Source organism: Phodopus roborovskii, unplaced genomic scaffold (assembly GCF_943737965.1).
Source record: "Phodopus roborovskii unplaced genomic scaffold, PHOROB, whole genome shotgun sequence".
Classification (NCBI taxonomy): Eukaryota; Metazoa; Chordata; class Mammalia; order Rodentia; family Cricetidae; genus Phodopus; species Phodopus roborovskii.
Genome location: NW_026126459.1, coordinates 4,037,781 through 4,053,911, shown reverse-complemented (window position 1 = coordinate 4,053,911; position 16,131 = coordinate 4,037,781). Strand labels below are relative to the sequence as shown.

At 49.8% G+C, this 16,131-nt stretch overlaps 2 protein-coding genes across 5 annotated transcripts in view; one reads left to right on the top strand and one right to left on the bottom strand.

Annotated features, from left to right (window-relative positions):
- Nucleotides 1-586: 586 nt before the first annotated feature.
- Csnk1e (casein kinase 1 epsilon) overlaps nucleotides 587-16,131 on the top strand; it is a 35,526-nt gene continuing 19,981 nt past the window's right edge. For 3 of the 4 annotated variants that reach the window (XM_051189381.1, XM_051189378.1, XM_051189382.1), the window contains exon 1: nucleotides 13,749-13,919. The gene's annotated coding sequence lies outside the window, so the exon portion shown is untranslated. Of the gene's footprint in view, nucleotides 607-13,748; nucleotides 13,920-16,131 lie in introns of those variants that run through there. The other variant, XM_051189379.1, reaches the window with a different exon arrangement.
- LOC127225615 (atherin-like) lies at nucleotides 13,625-14,161 on the bottom strand. Its single transcript, XM_051189102.1, has one exon. The coding sequence runs from the start codon at nucleotides 14,159-14,161 to the stop codon at nucleotides 13,625-13,627; it is 537 nt and encodes a 178-aa protein (XP_051045059.1).

The window sequence follows — 16,131 nt, the reverse complement described above, 5'->3', positions numbered from 1 at the left end:
CAGATGAATTTGTTAGAACAGGTTTCCAAAATAGACTTGCTGGTCCAAGGCAAACATATGTTTTAAAGCTTTGAGGGTAGCTCACACCTTTCCAGAGAAAGGAGCGATCTCAACTAGGAGAGCTTTACCTAATCCACAGGGTTCCATAATCCTGGATCTGTTAGCCGGGTATGCTGGGTGAGGGAGAGTGGGTGGGCGGGACAGGGAACTGGTACAATAAGAAGAAAACATTTTGGCGAATTAGATTTTTGCTCCTCCTGACTCCCAGCTAGCTTCAACCTGGAGTCTGACGGCTCTATATTAACAGCGGAGTGGGTGGAGGGAAGGAGGCAGGGCAGATGGCCAGGAGCCCAGGCACGCAGGGGCAGGGTGTGAGTGTCGACAGAAGTGTCCAGCACCTCACCCAACAAGCATGAGAACCATGAACCCCCCCAGGGCTGGGAAGCCGGGGCGGGACCGGGAAGTCAGGGGCGTGGCTTTGAGGTGACGTCACGCCCCGCCTTCTCCGACTCACTCCTCCCGGGCTCCCAGCTCGCTGAGGAGTCCTCACCTGGAGTGACAGGTGTGCACGTCTTTGGACCAAGGAGGCAGATCTCCCTGCATCAGGTAAGCCCCACCGGGGAAGCTCAGAGGCCCGGATGGCAAAGCAAGCAGGGAAAGAGCTGGGTGCAGGTGGCTGGAGAGATCGTGCTCCCAAACTCCTTCCTTGTCTCTTAGACATAATTACCTGGACTTGAAAACATAGGCCTAGGCGGGATTTGAGGCTCGGGAAGTTGAACCAGAAGGAGGAGGCAGTCTTAAATAGTTCACAAATGCATTATTACTGTTTTATATAACGCTGTCCTTAGAAAGAAGAGTGCACTGAGTGACCATTTGTTAAAAGGAGAAAACTAGGGACGAAGTCCCAGTGTTACAGAGACTCAAACTGAACCCACGGTGGGATTTGGGTGTATGTCCTTGCAGTCTTTTTTTTTTTTTTTTTTTTTTTTTTTTTTTTTTCTGTGCTCAGGGATATTGGCGTCGTTTTCTCATACTGTATTTACAGTTTTTATGTCTTGCTTTTCTCTCAACATCGTAGAAGCCTCTTGTGGTGTTGCTATTAGTCATCCTTGTATGTGTAATCACCCTTTTTAATGGCTGCATAGTGTTACAAGTGAGGGTAGGTGGTAGTTGGGTGCCATTCCGAACCCCAGAGGAAGGAAGGAAGGGGCTCAGAGGTTTGGAGCCCTCCGGGCTACAGTGGGATCCTGGGAAAGTGCTCCTGCTCTGAGGAGTTGAGGCAGAGCAACTTTCCCAGGTGTGTGAGGCTTAAAGGACTAATATAAGCAGAACAGAATGGGACTGTTTGTTTGGGGCCTGGACCAAGAAAGGTGCTGAGAAGAGGGAGGAATGCAGAATTGGGAGGGAGGGTGTCTCTGGTCTGGAACAAATGGGCAGGCCTCAGGAGGACAGTGCAGATCTCTTCTGCAGGGCAGACACAGTGTCCTCGGAGGTAGGGCCAGTGAGCACGAGGCATGTGGAGTCAGCCTCTTGGTATGAGGCTAAGGAAGAGGTTCAGAGTGGAAGAAAAGGAAGTAGAGGGCAAGAGAGTTTTTAATCAACTCCAGAGTGGATGAGAAGACTTGATCAAGAAGATCCTCATGGGCAGGATGGGACAGGCTTGTAATCACAGCCCTGGGGAAGGAGGGGTAGGAGGGTCAGAAGTTCAAGGTTATCCTCTGCTGTAGTAAGGGCTAAAGTGTCATCTTTAAAATACCCAGGAGGTAGGCTAGAAGTAGCTAAGCTAGGTAGAACGCTATGATCCCTAGCACTACACCAACTGGCTATGATAGCACTGGTCTGTAATCCCAGAACTGGATGTGGAGGCAGAACTGGGTAGAAGTTCAAAATCATCCTCAGCTACATTTTAAGTTTGAAGCCAGCTTGAGACACATGAAACTCTGTCTTAAAAAACAGCCCCCACCCCCTGGGACTGAGAGATGGCTGCTCTTCCAGAGGACCAGGGTTCAGTTCCCAACTCACAACTGTCTGTAACTCCAGTGCCAGGGGATCTGATACCCGAAGCAGGCAAAACACCAATGCACATAAAATAACTCATTAAAAATGTTTTTAAGGGATTGGCTAGGTGGCACTCGCATTCAGGAGGCAAAGGCAGGTGGATTTCTGAGTTTGAAGCCAGCCTGGTTTATTGAGTGAGTTCCAGGTCAGTCAGAACTCCACAGAGAAACCTTGTCTTGTAAAAAACAAAAATAACTAAATAAATGAAAATTCCAATGTGGGGGGGGGTGAGGATGGGGTGCTGGTGAGATGGTATAGGAAGTAAGTGACTTGAAGATCTGAGTATGCCTCCTGGATCCACATGGTAGGAGGAGAGAGCTCTGACCTACAGCCTCCACATGGGCTCCTGTGGCATTTGCGCACAGGATCTCAGAGTTAGACTGGGAGAAGAGGAAGAGTCGCCACTGTCCTGGGACCAGCTGAGGCTTACTTAGAGAAATAGGAGTCTCTGTTGAGTGTCCACTTCCTGCTCTGTGAAATGGATCTGGCCTCCTCCTTTGAGAGGCCCAGTTGACTTCTGGTCAAAAATCCACCTCACCCTGCTTCTCACTCTCTGAGCTCACTAACCATTTTCAGTAGTGACGGAGGCTCTGGGGAGCTGCGGTTAGGGTGGGTGGTCTCATCCCTGGGTTCATGTCCGTATAACATCAGCAGCACTTGAGGTAGTAGCAGGAGGGTCTTGAGAATTCCATGGTTCCCTTGACTGCACTGCCTGTCTCAAGAAACAAAGAATAACAAAATAAAAGCAATAAACCACCGATGCTCCTGGCAAGTCTCTCACCTGATTGTTTCTTGGTGTCCTTTACAGAAATACCAAGTGTGTTTATTGAGATGTAGCCTGGGCTTGCCTTGAGCCTGCTATACAGCTGACGATGGCATTGAACTCCCGATCCTCTCGTGCTAGAGTACAGGTCTGTGCTTCCATGCCAGGATTATGTGGTGCTGGGGCTTGAACCCAGAGCTTTTCTGCATGCTGGGCAAGCAGCTCACCACACAGGCTCCATCCCCAGGTCTGTAGTTTATTTTTGTGCTGGAAATTGAATCCAGGGACTTGTGTTTGCTAAGCAGTCACCTTAGCACTGAATACATTCAGCCCTCAGAGCAATACCCAAAACAGGTACACTGTCATCTTACAGGTGGGGAAACTGAGGCACAGAGTAGTGGACTGGCCCAGAATGGAGCCAGGACCCAACTCCAGCCCAACTAGTACCAGCTTGCCCCTGTTTCTATTCTGGTTGGCTCCTCTGAGAGTATCTGGTCTAATATCCAGCCAAGTTTTCTTTTCTTTTCCTTTTTTCTTTTTCTTTCTTTCTTTTCTTTTCTTTCTTTTTTTTTTTTTTTTGGTTTTTGTTTTTGTTTGCTGTTTGTTTGTTTTTGTTTTCAAGACAGGGTTTGACTGTCCTGGAACTCACTGTAGACCAGGCTGGCCTCAAACTCACAGAGATCTACCTGCCTCCATCTCCTGAATACTGAGATTAAAGGTGTGTGCAATCACTGCCTTGCTAGCCCCACAATTTTGTTTGTTTGTTTTGTTTTGTTTTGTTTTTGAGACGGGGTTTCTCTGTATTGTTTTGGAACCTGTCCTGGAACTTGCTCTGTAGACCAGGCTGGCCTCGAACTCACAGAGATCCATCTGCCTGCCTCTGCCTCCCGAGTGCTGGGATTAAAGGTGTGCGCCACCAATGCCCTAGTCCCACAATTTTTAATAGCATTTATTTATGTGTTTGTTTAGTGTGTGTGTGTGTGTGTGTGTGTGTGTGTGTGTGTGTGAAAGGGTGCATACCACAGCATACATGTAGTACTTAGAAGAAGGCTTGAGGGCTTAGTTCACTCCTTCCACTATGAGTTCCAAGGATGGGACTCATGTAGCCAGGCACCAGGCTTTTTATCCACTGAGTCATCTCACCAGGCTAAGGCTAGGAAACTAAGGTTAGGAAAAATTCTTTTTATCTTTTATTTTTTTAGTTTTTGGGACAAGGTTTCTGTGTGCAACAGTCCTGGCTGTCCTGCTACTCACTCTGTAGACAGGCTGGCCTCGAACTCAGAGCTCTGCCTGCCTCTCGAGTGCTGGGATTAAAGGTGTGTGCTACCACCGACTGGCAGGGGAGATAGTTTAAATTCAGCCTCCTAGCATGACCTCGCAGTAGCCAGTGAGAACCCAAGAACCCATGTCCTCACATACATGTCTAGTCATACTTGTCTAACCCAGTAAGAATACTTTGAGCATGCATTTTATGTCTTTTTACTTATATGCTCTTAGCATGTTAGAAATACATTATAAATATTACAATAGAATACTTAGGGGTTGGAGACATGGCTTAGTTGCTAAACATGAGGTCTGAGTTTAAGCCCAGCACTTATGTGAAAAAGGCAGGTGCAGCAGCTGTCATCCCTGCTCCCAGTGCTGAGGAGGCAGAGCCAGTCTAGACAAATTGGAGAATTCCAGGTTTTCTGACTGACCCCATGTAAAAATTAAGATGACTTTCAGCCCCCAAATGAGGTTCTCAGCACAGGCAGGCAGAAGTTCAAGGCCAGCCTGGTCTACCTAGGGAGTTCCAGGATGGCCCAGGCTACATAGAGACCCAGTCTCAAAAAGAAATTAAAAATAATAAATAAGGTGGAAGGTGATCAAGGAAGACACCCAGTGACAGCCCTTGGCCTCCACTGGAATATACACACATGTGAACAGGTACCTACATACGCATGTGAATAAAAGACATCTGGAAGACCGAGTTGGAAGCTGAATAATAACACAAGCTGTGTTTTTTTTTCTGTCTGTTTTCTTTCTGTCTATGCTCACCAGCTTTTGCTAGCTGCAGAGACTCAACCATGGACACATCTAATTTTGTATTTTTATGATATTTTCTCCCTTCCTTCCTTCCTTCCTTCCTTCCTTCCTTCCTTCCTTCCTTCCAAGACAGGATCTCACCGTGTAGCCCTGGCTGGCTTGGGACTCCCTACATAGACCAGACTGGCTTGAAACTCAAAGATAGTCCTTCTGAGAGTTGGGCCTCAAGGTGTGCACCACCACACTCGAGGGACACAGCTAACTGAGTATCACCAGCATCTCTGGGGAGTGGACTTGTGTCAAGAAGGGCAAGGGGACTTTCAGTGGGGCCCTCACACAACAGGAACAGGTCCTACTGTCGAGTATCAAGGGAGCAGAGACCCACCAGGCTCCAAGGTGGGTCTATAGAAGCACATTGGTCTTTCAGAGTTTTCCTGAATGTAAACTCAGCCCTCTGAACCTTGAGTTTTTCCATATATATATATATATATATATATATATATATACACACACACACACACACACACACACACACACACACACACACAGTTACCTTCCACCCATAGGTCTGCTGTGGAATTAAACCAAATGCATTAGAAATACCCAAGGAGCTGCCAGGCACATTGTCTATCCTGTACTTGGTAACTCTGGCACTCACACGCCTCATCCTTCACACAAGAGTCACAGCTGTTCTGAACAATCTATTAGATGTTCCCTCCCCTCAGAGTCCCGGGGCTGTTGGAGAGTATGACCATCTGCACCCACCTGAGGAGAGCATGCGAGTGGGTCAGGGGTGTCAGCTGATGGGCTTCCCAAAAGTAGGAAGCGGATGATGTACAGCTTGCTGGGTTATTTCCCTAGACTCCTGCCCCCTCCACCACTTAAATCCCTCCTTCCTCCTTCCCACTATACTGTCAAGTCCACAGAGTCTCTGTAGGTAGGATTTTAGAGGGCAGCTGACTGTGGGAACATGTCAGAGCTGTATTTGGGCAGTGTTTCACTTAAGTTTAAGAACAAAAATGCTGGGTGGTGGTGGTGCAGCGGTGGTGGCACACACCTTTAATTCCAGCACTTGGGAGGCAGAGATAGGTGGATCTCTGTGAGTTATCAGCCAGCCTGGTCTACAGAGTGAGTTCCAGGACAGCCAGGCTGTTACATAGAGGGATCCTGTCTCGAGGAAAAAGATAACAAATGTGGCTAGATATGATGGTCTACCTGCAGTATAGACACTCAGGAGCCTGAGGTGAGTGTCCTTGAGTCCACGACTTTAGAGCACTCTGAACACTGGGGGGTGGGTGGAGCTCACACTAGCCTGGCAGTAGGTGTCATGGAATGCTCTGGGACTGAGCAAGAGGACCTATAGCTGATCTTGAAGTCTGGGTGAAGTCTCTCAGACTCCTCAGAGGAGCTGCCATCAGGAAGTGTTTGTGGACAGGCATGTGACACAGCCAGGACACAAGTCACAAGGTGCTGAGGAAGAGGGTTCATCATCTTCACCCCAGCCCCAGATAATAAGTGGTTGTACGCCCCAGGGAGGGCCTCCTCACGTCCCAGAGGTGGGAGAAGCATGTTTTTGGAGACTGTTGACAGCCATACAAACAAGGGACATTGTGCTGAATGGCTGCTGGAGGATCCAAGAGGGACAGGGAGGTGACAGGCAAAGTGTAAGGAGGTGGGGTTGAGCTGTGGGTTCAGTAAAAGGTCTTTGGGGTCTGAGGGAAATTTTAGGGTTTTTTTTTTTGCTACAGGGTTTCTCTGTGTAGCGTTGGAAACTGTCCTGGAACTCTCCCTGTAGACCAGGCTGGCTTTGAACTCAGAGATCTACCTGCCTCTGTCTCCTGAGTACTGGATTTAAAGGTGTGTGCCACCACCCGGCTGAGATTTTAGTTTCTTGTGTTGGTTATTCCTGGGCCCTCTAGGAACTGTTACCCTGAAGGAGACCCCACAGCTGCTGAGTAGTTCAGGTTTGCCTACCTCTAGCTCAGTGGAACAGGATGACAGCCACTGGGAGAAGGGAAGAGCCACAGGGAGCCCCTGAAGGAAGACTGAGATACAGACTGGCCCTGGTGGGTGTGTCTACCTTCACTGTCCAGATCTCACCCAGACTGTCTCATTATGGGGGCATTTGTAGGCATTCATGGGGTAGGGGGTTACCTCTTGAAAATTTTGTCATTTTAAATATATGTGTGTATATGCATGCACACACATGCACTCATGTAACTAAATGCTCTTAAACTCAGGTGCCCTTGAAGGCCAGAGGCGTCAGATCCCCTGGAGCTGCAGTGACAGACAGTGGTGAGCTGCCCAGCATGGTTGCTGGGAGCTCAGCTCCCGTCTTCTAGATGAACTTTGTGCATTGTACTTAACTACCTGTCCAGCCCCAGGGTTTCTCTCTTGCAGTTTATGTTCAAGGACATGGGAAACCATCTTTCAGCCGGTCTTAATTGTGTGAAGAAAATAAAGCACGTTCTTTTTGTTTTTCAAAACAGGGTTTCTTTGGTGTAGCCTTAGCTGTCCCAGAACTCGCTCTGTCTCTGTAGACCAGGCTGGCCTTGAACTCAGAGATCCACCAGCCTCTGCCTTCAGATTGCTGGGGTTAAAGGTGTGTGCCACCAATGCCAGGCACAGGTTGTCTTTTAAAGGTCAGAGAAGAAGCCTACTTATGACCATGTGTTTGGGAGCTGGAGAAATAGTTCAACAGCTAAGAGCACTTATTATTCTTGCAGAGGACACAGGTTCAGTTTCCAGATTCTACACAGTGGCCCAAAACCTTTATAGATAATACATACATACAGGCAAAACACTTATAGACATAAAATATCTTAAAAATGTAGATGGGCGTGTGGTGAAACACAACTTTAATCTCAGCACTCGAGAGGCAGAGGCAGGTGGATCTCTGAATTCAAGGCCAACTTGATCCACAGAGCGAGTTCCAGGTACTCAAGAGACAGGGGATTATAAATTCAAGGCCAGCCTGGGCAAACCTTTTGAGACTGCCTCAAAAAAAAAAAAAAAAAAAAAAAAAAAAAAAAAAGTCAAAAGAAGGCTAAGGCTATAGCTCTGCAAGGTCCTAGGTTCCACTCCATAGATTCAGCTGTGTGTGCAGGAAAGTCTTGAGAGGAGGTGATGTGCTGCTGGTACAGGTAGCCATTGAAGAGTCTGGGGCATTTCAGCCCTCTAGGCAAAGACCTGTGTTATGATGAAATGAAAAAGATCTGTGTGTGAGGTGTGAGATGGGGGAGTCACTTAGAAGCCAGATCACTGCAGCAACCTAGAATGTGGATTACATCTGTAGGTATATTAGTAACAGAGGAAGGTTATGAACAGCTGTCCAGCAGTTAAAGTGTTCAAGTGAAAAGCAGGGGCTGGTGGCAAGACTCAGAGTTAAGTGGGGATGAAGTAGAGAGGACAGCTCAGTTTTGAGGAGGGGGATGTCATGGGAGAGCCCTTTCCCGCTGAGCCCAGGCTCACGCATACTCAGAGAAATTGCTAACACGGAACCACAGAGATGGTTCCCATCCAGCCCCACTTCAGGGCACAGGGCAGGGAGACTGAGCACCTGTGCAGGTCATTTCACTCCGCCCCCAGAGGGAGACTTGAAATCTACAAGATTCCACTGCTATCCAGACACTGGAAGGTACTCAAACCTAGGTCTCATGCAGCTCCGCCTCCTCAACCTGGGTAGTTTGTAGGATTATTGCCCAGCAGCCTGAGTGTTAAAGGAAAGACCTGGCCTGACTGGAAAAACACAGAGGTAAGCAGAGGTTCGAGTATCCTCTATGCACTGGGAGCTGGCGCTCCATTGATTAGTTAGGCAGCATCCACAGGATGGTGGCTCCTGGGGGAACTCCTCAGGACATCAATGAGCTGTATACTTCAGGGGACTGGGGAGACACCCAGGGGCTGCCTGCTGGTGCCTCAGAGGCTCAGAGTAAGGAGGGCGACACCATTGGTTCAAGTGAGTACAACTAGACCTGCAGCCTTCCAATCTGGTCCACCCTTGAAGGGACAGGCAGTGGTCCTCCAGAGGAAGGATGAAGGAAGCAGGAAATGACCAGGATATAGCTACAGCACTAAAAGGAAACCTAGGTCAGAGGCCCAGATTTATTTAAGTCAGCTTTCCTAAGAGCAGAAAAAGTAGCTACTGCTTCCTACTCAAGCTTTCTTCTGGGCAAAGTTGTTTTTGAGGATTTATTTATTTGTTGTTTGTTTTTCAATACAGGGTCTCTTTGTGTAACCCTGCCTGTCCTAGAGCTCGCTCTGTAGATCAGCCTGGCTTTGAATGTACAGAGATCCACCTGCCTCTGCCTTCCAAGCGCTGGGATCAAAGGTGTGTGCCACCCCTACCACCAGGCAATTTTTGTGGATTTTTAATCCCAGTGAGGAGGCTTTAAGGAACTTGCCTGGTAGAAAATGTAAGGTTTAGCATTTGAAGACAGCTTTTTTTGTTTTGTTTTGTTTTGTTTTGTTTTGTTTTAATTATGTGCATGGGGTGGGGAGTAGCATGCACATGGGTGCAGGTGCCCATGGAGGCTGGAAAAGGCATTAGATCCCCCTGGCTGGGGTTAAGGGGGTTATGGGCTGTTTGACATGAGTTTTTTAAATATGCGACATATGAGCTCTTAACTACTAGTCTGCCTCTCCAGTCTCTTGGTTTTGTTATTGTTGCTTGGGATAGGGTCTGTCCACCATGTAGTCCTGGCTGGTCTGGAACTTACTGTGTAGATCAAACTCACTCCTGCCTCAGCCTCTGAAGCTCTAGGAAGGTTTGCTTTCCTCCCAGAAGCCATCCTCTTAAAATCCAAGGGACTCTTTTATCCAGCTCCCTAGTCAGATTCCTACCCTCCTTAGATATAGGTCTGTAGGGGTCAAAGTCAGTGGAGGGGGAGTAAAGGGAACTGCAGTTCTCTTTATTTATTATTTACTTTTTTGAGACAGGTTTCTCTGTGTAGCTCTGGCTGTCCTGGAACTTGCTCTATAGACCTCACTGGCCTTGAATTCTGAGATCCACCGGCCTCTGTCTCCTGAGTGTTGGGATTAAAGGCATGTGTCACTACTGCCTGTCTTAAAATATTTATTTTTAAGTAAAAAATTTTTCTTAAAGATTTATTTATTTATTTTGTATACAGTGTTCTGCCTGCGTGTCAGAAGAGAGCACCAGATTTCATTATAGATGGTTGTGATCCACCATGTGATTGCTGGGAATTGGACTCAGGACCTCTGGAAGAGTAGTTAGTGCTCTTAACTGATGAGCCATCTCTAGCCCCTCAATTTAAAAAATTTTTATGTGTATGAGATCTGGAGAAATGCTGAGCAGTCTCTCTAGTCACTTTAGTGTTTTAAATTGACATCTATTTATTGTGTGTGTGCGTGTGTGTGCGTGTGTGTGCTTGCCATGGCACATTTCTGGAGGACAGAGGAACTTTTCCTTACCCGTCACTACATAGGTCCCAGGAACCAGATGCAGGTTGCCAGGCTCAGCTGCAAGTGCCGATGTATCTCCACAGCTCCGGAGTTGCTTCACTACTGGACAGTATGAAGCATGAGCCAGAAGGAGGGTGCCAAGGGCCTAGCCCTTCACAGGCCTGGGTGAGGAAACTGTGGCAGGTTACTGTGTTCTCCCAGGGTGGATGTGAGTGTTTCATGAGTCAAGGCTAGCAATGTGGTTGGTCTGATGCTAGGGCCTGAAACCAGGGGCCAGCACCTCATGTTTGGTTGACAGGAGGGCAGAGGCCTCTTCACACTCCTTCGATCACCAGCTGTTTGTTAAATGCCTCCCAGGTGCCAGACACTATTATAGATATTCACAATTTAGCAGAACCCAAAATAGCACTGACTCCTTGCTTTTGTGCACCTTAGTCCTCTAAATGGGAGACAGAGATGAACAATAATGTGGCACCCAGAGTATGTTACAGCGTGAGTGTCAGTGGGCAGTGGAATGCAGGAGAGATGGTAACCCCACGGGGTCTGGGGGCTGGAATGGAATTTTATACAATTGTTTTTAGATTTTGTTCAGTGATATGTGGGTGGGGGTATATCATGCCACGGAATTCATGTGGAGGTCAGAGGGCAACCCTATGAAATCTGTTCTCTCCTGCCTTTTTATTTATTTATTTATTTATTTATTTATTTATTTAGAGGCAGGGTTTCTCTGTGTAGCTTTGGAGTCTGTCCTGGAACTTGCTTTGTAGATCAGCCTGGCCTCGAACTCACAGAGACCTGTCTGTCTTTGCCTCCTGAGTGCTTGGATTAAAGGTGTGCACCACCACAGACCCAGCCTTTCTCTATCTTAACATGCCTTCTGAGGATCAAACTTGGGGTCCTCAGGCTTTCTGTGGGGCAAGTACTTTATTTAAAAAGCCACCTTGCCAGGCCAGCAATAGAATTTGAAATCAGGAGACAAAGAAGCTCTTTCTTGAAAGGACTGAGCATGGAGTCCCAGGGAAGTGCATGAGTGAGTGTTTGGTTCTCAGGGAAGTGTGCCAGGCAGTTGAATGGCCAGGGCTCATAACAGAGGAACCATCGTCAAGAATGCAGCAGGCAGGGACATGCAGGGGAAGGCCATTTTTAGGACTATCCTGAACACTTGGTAAGCCAGAATGTGCACAGTCAAGAACCCAGCTTCTCTGTGAGGTCCTAGGCTCATCTATACTGTGCTGCATGTTCGGGGCTGTGCCTGATCCCAGTGCTTGGGAGTGCCCTGTGGTCCCGAGGGGTGTGAAATGTCCAGTTTGGAAAGGAGTAGGGGAAGCTGTTGTTCCTGCAACACAGAACTGTAAAAAGCTAGTGTGGCCCCTGGCAAGCTGGGGCTTGCCTGCCTGCATCTTGTGGGTGAATTGGAGGTGGCTGGGGATGCCTTTGGGCTTGAAAGTTGGGATTTGAACAGGAGGGATATTTGAGAGGTAAAGCAGAGTAAATCGAAGGCAGACCTTGGCTGCTAGGATTAGGCAGAATTTCTGCTTGAGAGCAGTCTTCTGTCCTTCCCTCTCTTCTGCTGTCTCCCCTTAGCACTCAGCTGCAGAGCTGTGTAGAGGACTCAAATCTTGACATATGGGGGTGTAGGAAGGAAGAGGATCAGTCAACAGACAACTGTGTGGAAGAGCATCCTTCCGGGGGAGCAGATCTGGGAAGGAATATAGGAGGGTCCAGCTACCTAGTACCTCAGCAGGTCTGGGGTGTATATTAGATCTAGCAGCGCTTAAGCACTTCAAATCAGTATGCCTGGATAGCCGGGATACCCATGACAAGTTCCATAGTGGGAGGCTACGCATCCTGGGATGGGGGATGGATGACAGGATGAAGACGGGAAGCTGGGGCCGTGCACTGCAGATAGAAGTCTTGTTCCAAAGGGCATGCAATGTCCAGGAAGCGGGAGGAGAGTGGCTTTAGGTAGAGCTGGATGGGTTCCAGTCTCCAGACAGGCTGACCTGTGCTGGTCAGTGAACACCAAGGAGACCCCATTCCCTTTCTGGAAACCCTGGAATGAATGCCTGTTATCCTCACCAGAAAGGGTTAAATGAGCTAGCTCCCTAAAGAAGAGCAGGCCCACACTGGGAAAGCTGTGTCAGGTTGGAAGGTTTGGGGGTAGTGAAGACAGGACACATTGGTGCATGCTGTGTTAAGTTCAGTCTTGCCAGGGTGCCACTGCCTGGGCTCTGGCCTCAGGGGCTGACTGCTGCCTGGGCCAGCTGCCTCTGCTGAGGATTTGTGGCCAGAGTGACCAAGGCTTCAAGAGAAGTCAGGAATGTGGGCCTGTAATACAAAATCTGTCAATTGGGAATCAACAGACAAAAAAACAAAGCCATGCAGGCCCAAGCTCAACTGACCATCTGGCTGATGGTCCCTGCCTGGGCAAAGGTGGTACATAGAGCCAGTGTCCAGTTTACCACCACAGGGTCCTTCTGGAGGCAGCTCCTCTGCACTCTCTGCCTCTGGTCAGCATCTCCAGGACCACCAGAAGAACACCGCCATCTTGCTCAGCTGTGTGGGCCTGGGCACACCTCTTGCCCTCTCTGGGCCAAAGTATTGTGTCTTGTGAAGAGGCCTGGTCTATAGGGCTCCCAGCAATTTGGGGAGCATCTGGTTTAAATCCCTCAGCCTTGGGGAGAAGTTGAGGTTATTATGAAGTAACTCTTTAAGAGGTGTGCTTCCGGGATGGGATGAGGTGATCAGAGGTACTGTGTCCACAGTCACAGTTGTATGTAAGAGAATGTAGGTGTGTCATAATTTGGAGCTTTGCTTGACCCAGTGTATATATCATCATTTTAATAGCCTTGTGCTGGGACCTTTCATGGCTGTGTTAGAAGCTGGTGGGAAGCCTTCATTAACTCTCCCTTGACCTGAGGAATGTATGATCCTTCTTCCTCGTTTGCTATTAAGGAAACCCAGTCCTTGTCTGGAGGATGACATGTCTGAATGAGCAACTCTGGGCCCCCTGACTCACGTGTGTTTGGTGGGGGCAGGGGACTCAATGGGCGAGACTACTTTGGGATCTGAGGGCCTGCCACAGTGGAGCTGAGTGGCAGGGAGCAAAGAAAAGGGTCTGCCCGAGTTTTCTTTGGCTACCTCTCCGGTCCTTGATGCCTCTCCATCTCTATCCCCAAAGCTCCTGGCCAGTATTCTCCCCAGCCTCTGGGAGACTGAGTCCCAAATCTCTTTTTCAGTGCTAGGTGTATTAGCCAGCCTCCTGGGAGCTGCAGCTTTGGCTGGAGATAGGACAAAAAGGTCGGAGTGTAGGAAATACGAGTTTTGTGTTCCTCCTCATACAGAGTGGCAGCGTCAGCGCGCGCTCCCGGGGGCTGCGGGCCCTTTAAATCCTCCGGGGCGGCGGCGGCGGGCGGGGGATGACATCAGCGGGCGGGCCCGGGGCTCAATGGGAGCCACGGGGACGCGCGCGCGGGCCGGGAGCGCGCGAGCCGGCGGCGGGGGCGGGCGGCGGGAGGCGGCAGCGGCGGTGGAGCGCAGAGCCTGAGCCCGGCCGGGCCGAGCGCAGCGCAGCGGGCCGGGGAGAGGCTGGCGCGCCCGCGGCCCCGCGAATCCTTTGGCATCCGCCCCGGCGGGCTGCCCCGGCGCGGTGAGCATCGGGGGCCGGGGAAGCGGGGCTCCCTCCGCCTCTTTGTGTTTTCTTTTTGCGCGAGCGCGGGGCGGACACGCGCGTCCGCACTGGGCTGGGGGCGCCGCCCGTGAGGACAAAGGCGCGGCCGGGGACGCGGAGGGGACGTGCGCTTTGCAGGCCGCCAGCTGCACGGAGGCGGCCCCGGGCTGGGGTGGCGGGTGACCAGCAGCAGGGGCCTGGCCGGGGTCTCGGGGGCGCATGGGTTTTGGGTCGGCTACGGCCCCTTCTCTGTGCCTTGGGCTCCGGATCAGCGGGTGGGGGTACCGGGGGTCCTAAGTGATGGGGTGCGTGGTCACCCAGGCCACCGGCTTTGTTTTCCTTTGTGGCAAGAAGAAGGGAGGGGATTATTTATCGCCTGGATTCTCATTGCGGTGTGTGAGACAGCCTTGTGCTGCACGCCTCTGGGAAGCTGGGTGCCTGGGCAGAGCCAGGGCTCCGACTTAGGCCTGCACCCTCCCCCTACTTTGCCCAGAGTTTTCCCACATATTTTATGGCGTAACCTTCCCCTGGGAAGGGGTTCTGGAGAGAAAGGGTACAGTTCCGATGAATACTTGTGTTTGGGACGCCTTTCCTAGGTTTAGTTTTTTTTGTTTTTTTTTTTGTCTTTTTTTTTTTTTTTTTTTTTTGTATTTTGTTTTTTTTTTTTTTTTTTTTTTTTTTTTAACTGGTTCATTAACCAGGGTCTTGGCTCTGGGGAAGGCGGGTGGTGTGTTTAGGGGGCACTGCCTATGTGCCAGACTGGTTATAGTTAGTAATTTTTCTAACCAGCTGAGAAGTCTTGACTCCTCATGGCCACCTTTTTTTTTTTTTTTAACTTTGTTTACTGTGCCCCCCATCCTTCCCATAGGGGAGAGGGAGTGAATAATAGGAAAGCTAACCTGATTGCCTGAGGAAGCCCCCAAAGAAGTTCTTCTTGGGTGAGGGGCTTTTAAGTGGAGGAGGGTTGGAACAGGCTAAACTCTCTAAGACTCTGGCTCTCCAGGGTGGGTATACCCTGGCATTGGTGGAGTCCTGCAGGGTTGAGCATTTGTAGCCCTCTTCCTTTCTGTGTAGACAGTGGAGAGGGGCTTGTGGGGGTCATGTGCAGTATATTTATGTAAGACACCCAGACAGAGGGCACTGGTATTTATATAACCTGGCATGGGTGTTTATATAATATAGGATGCAGTATATTTATGTTCCTTTCCTAACCTGTGGCTTTCCCAGCTGCCATGTGTGGTCTCTGAGTTGGCGTTGGTGGAAACCCGGCTTGGGGGGGGGGTGTTTGTAAGTACACACCCAGCTCCCCCCTTTTCCATAGGGATCACGAGTGCGAGCCTCTGCTCCCGTCTTCCCTTGGCGGATGCACTTAAAAAACTGAACTATGTGTGAACCTGTGGTGCCAGGCTGGTGGGTTTTCAGAAGATGTGCGGTTCTGCTGTTGGCAACCAGGGCAACTGAGCTGAGTCCAGGCCAGCCATGTGGGCAAAGGCCCTTGATGGAAAGCCCAGAGTTTGGCTGGCAATCAGTGGCAGCTACTTCCTTGTGGCTGGCGAAGGGCTGTGGTGGCTCTCTGGGAACTAGAATGAGGCTGCAGTGTTGCTCCTGGCTTGGACCTTTTAGCTCTTAGGCTGAATCAAGGAGCCCTAATGAATCTCCTGGCATCCTTCTAGGCCTGGCAGCTGGGGGTAGGCTTGGCACAGGGAAGAATTGGGCCCCCAAGCAATCCAGCACAGCTACTGTCTTACCTTCTGGTTTTACTTCTCAAGCCTGGAGTGAATAAGTTCTGGGTAGGAGGCCACCAGGTAGGCTAGCCTGATTCCTGTTTGCTCCTTGTTGATATTCTGCTCTTGACTTGTTGCTGGATGGTGGTGGCAAGGCCACTCCAGGCTTGGGTTCCCATCTTCTAAAGGAGTCCCCTCTTGCTTGCTCACATTAGCTCATTTGTAAACAAGCGAGGTCTCAGGGACCACTTCTCCCCCATTTCATAGTTTGCCCTCCCCTGCCTTCCCATCTATCTTCTGGCAGCCCAAACTGACCCCAGTCTTTGAGTCTTCTCTTTTCTGGCCTGAAATACAGGTACCCAGACCTCTACCAGGCCAGTACAAGGGGTCCTGCCATGGTGGCTCAATTCTTGCTATCCATGGGCTTGACACATCAGGAAGGAGGGGGCTGCTCAGATCAGCCCTAC

Coding starts and splice junctions, on each gene's coding strand:
- LOC127225615 (XM_051189102.1), bottom strand. CDS start 14,161: ATGCGCCCCCGAGACCCCGGCCAGGCCCCTGCTGCTGGTCACCCGCCA.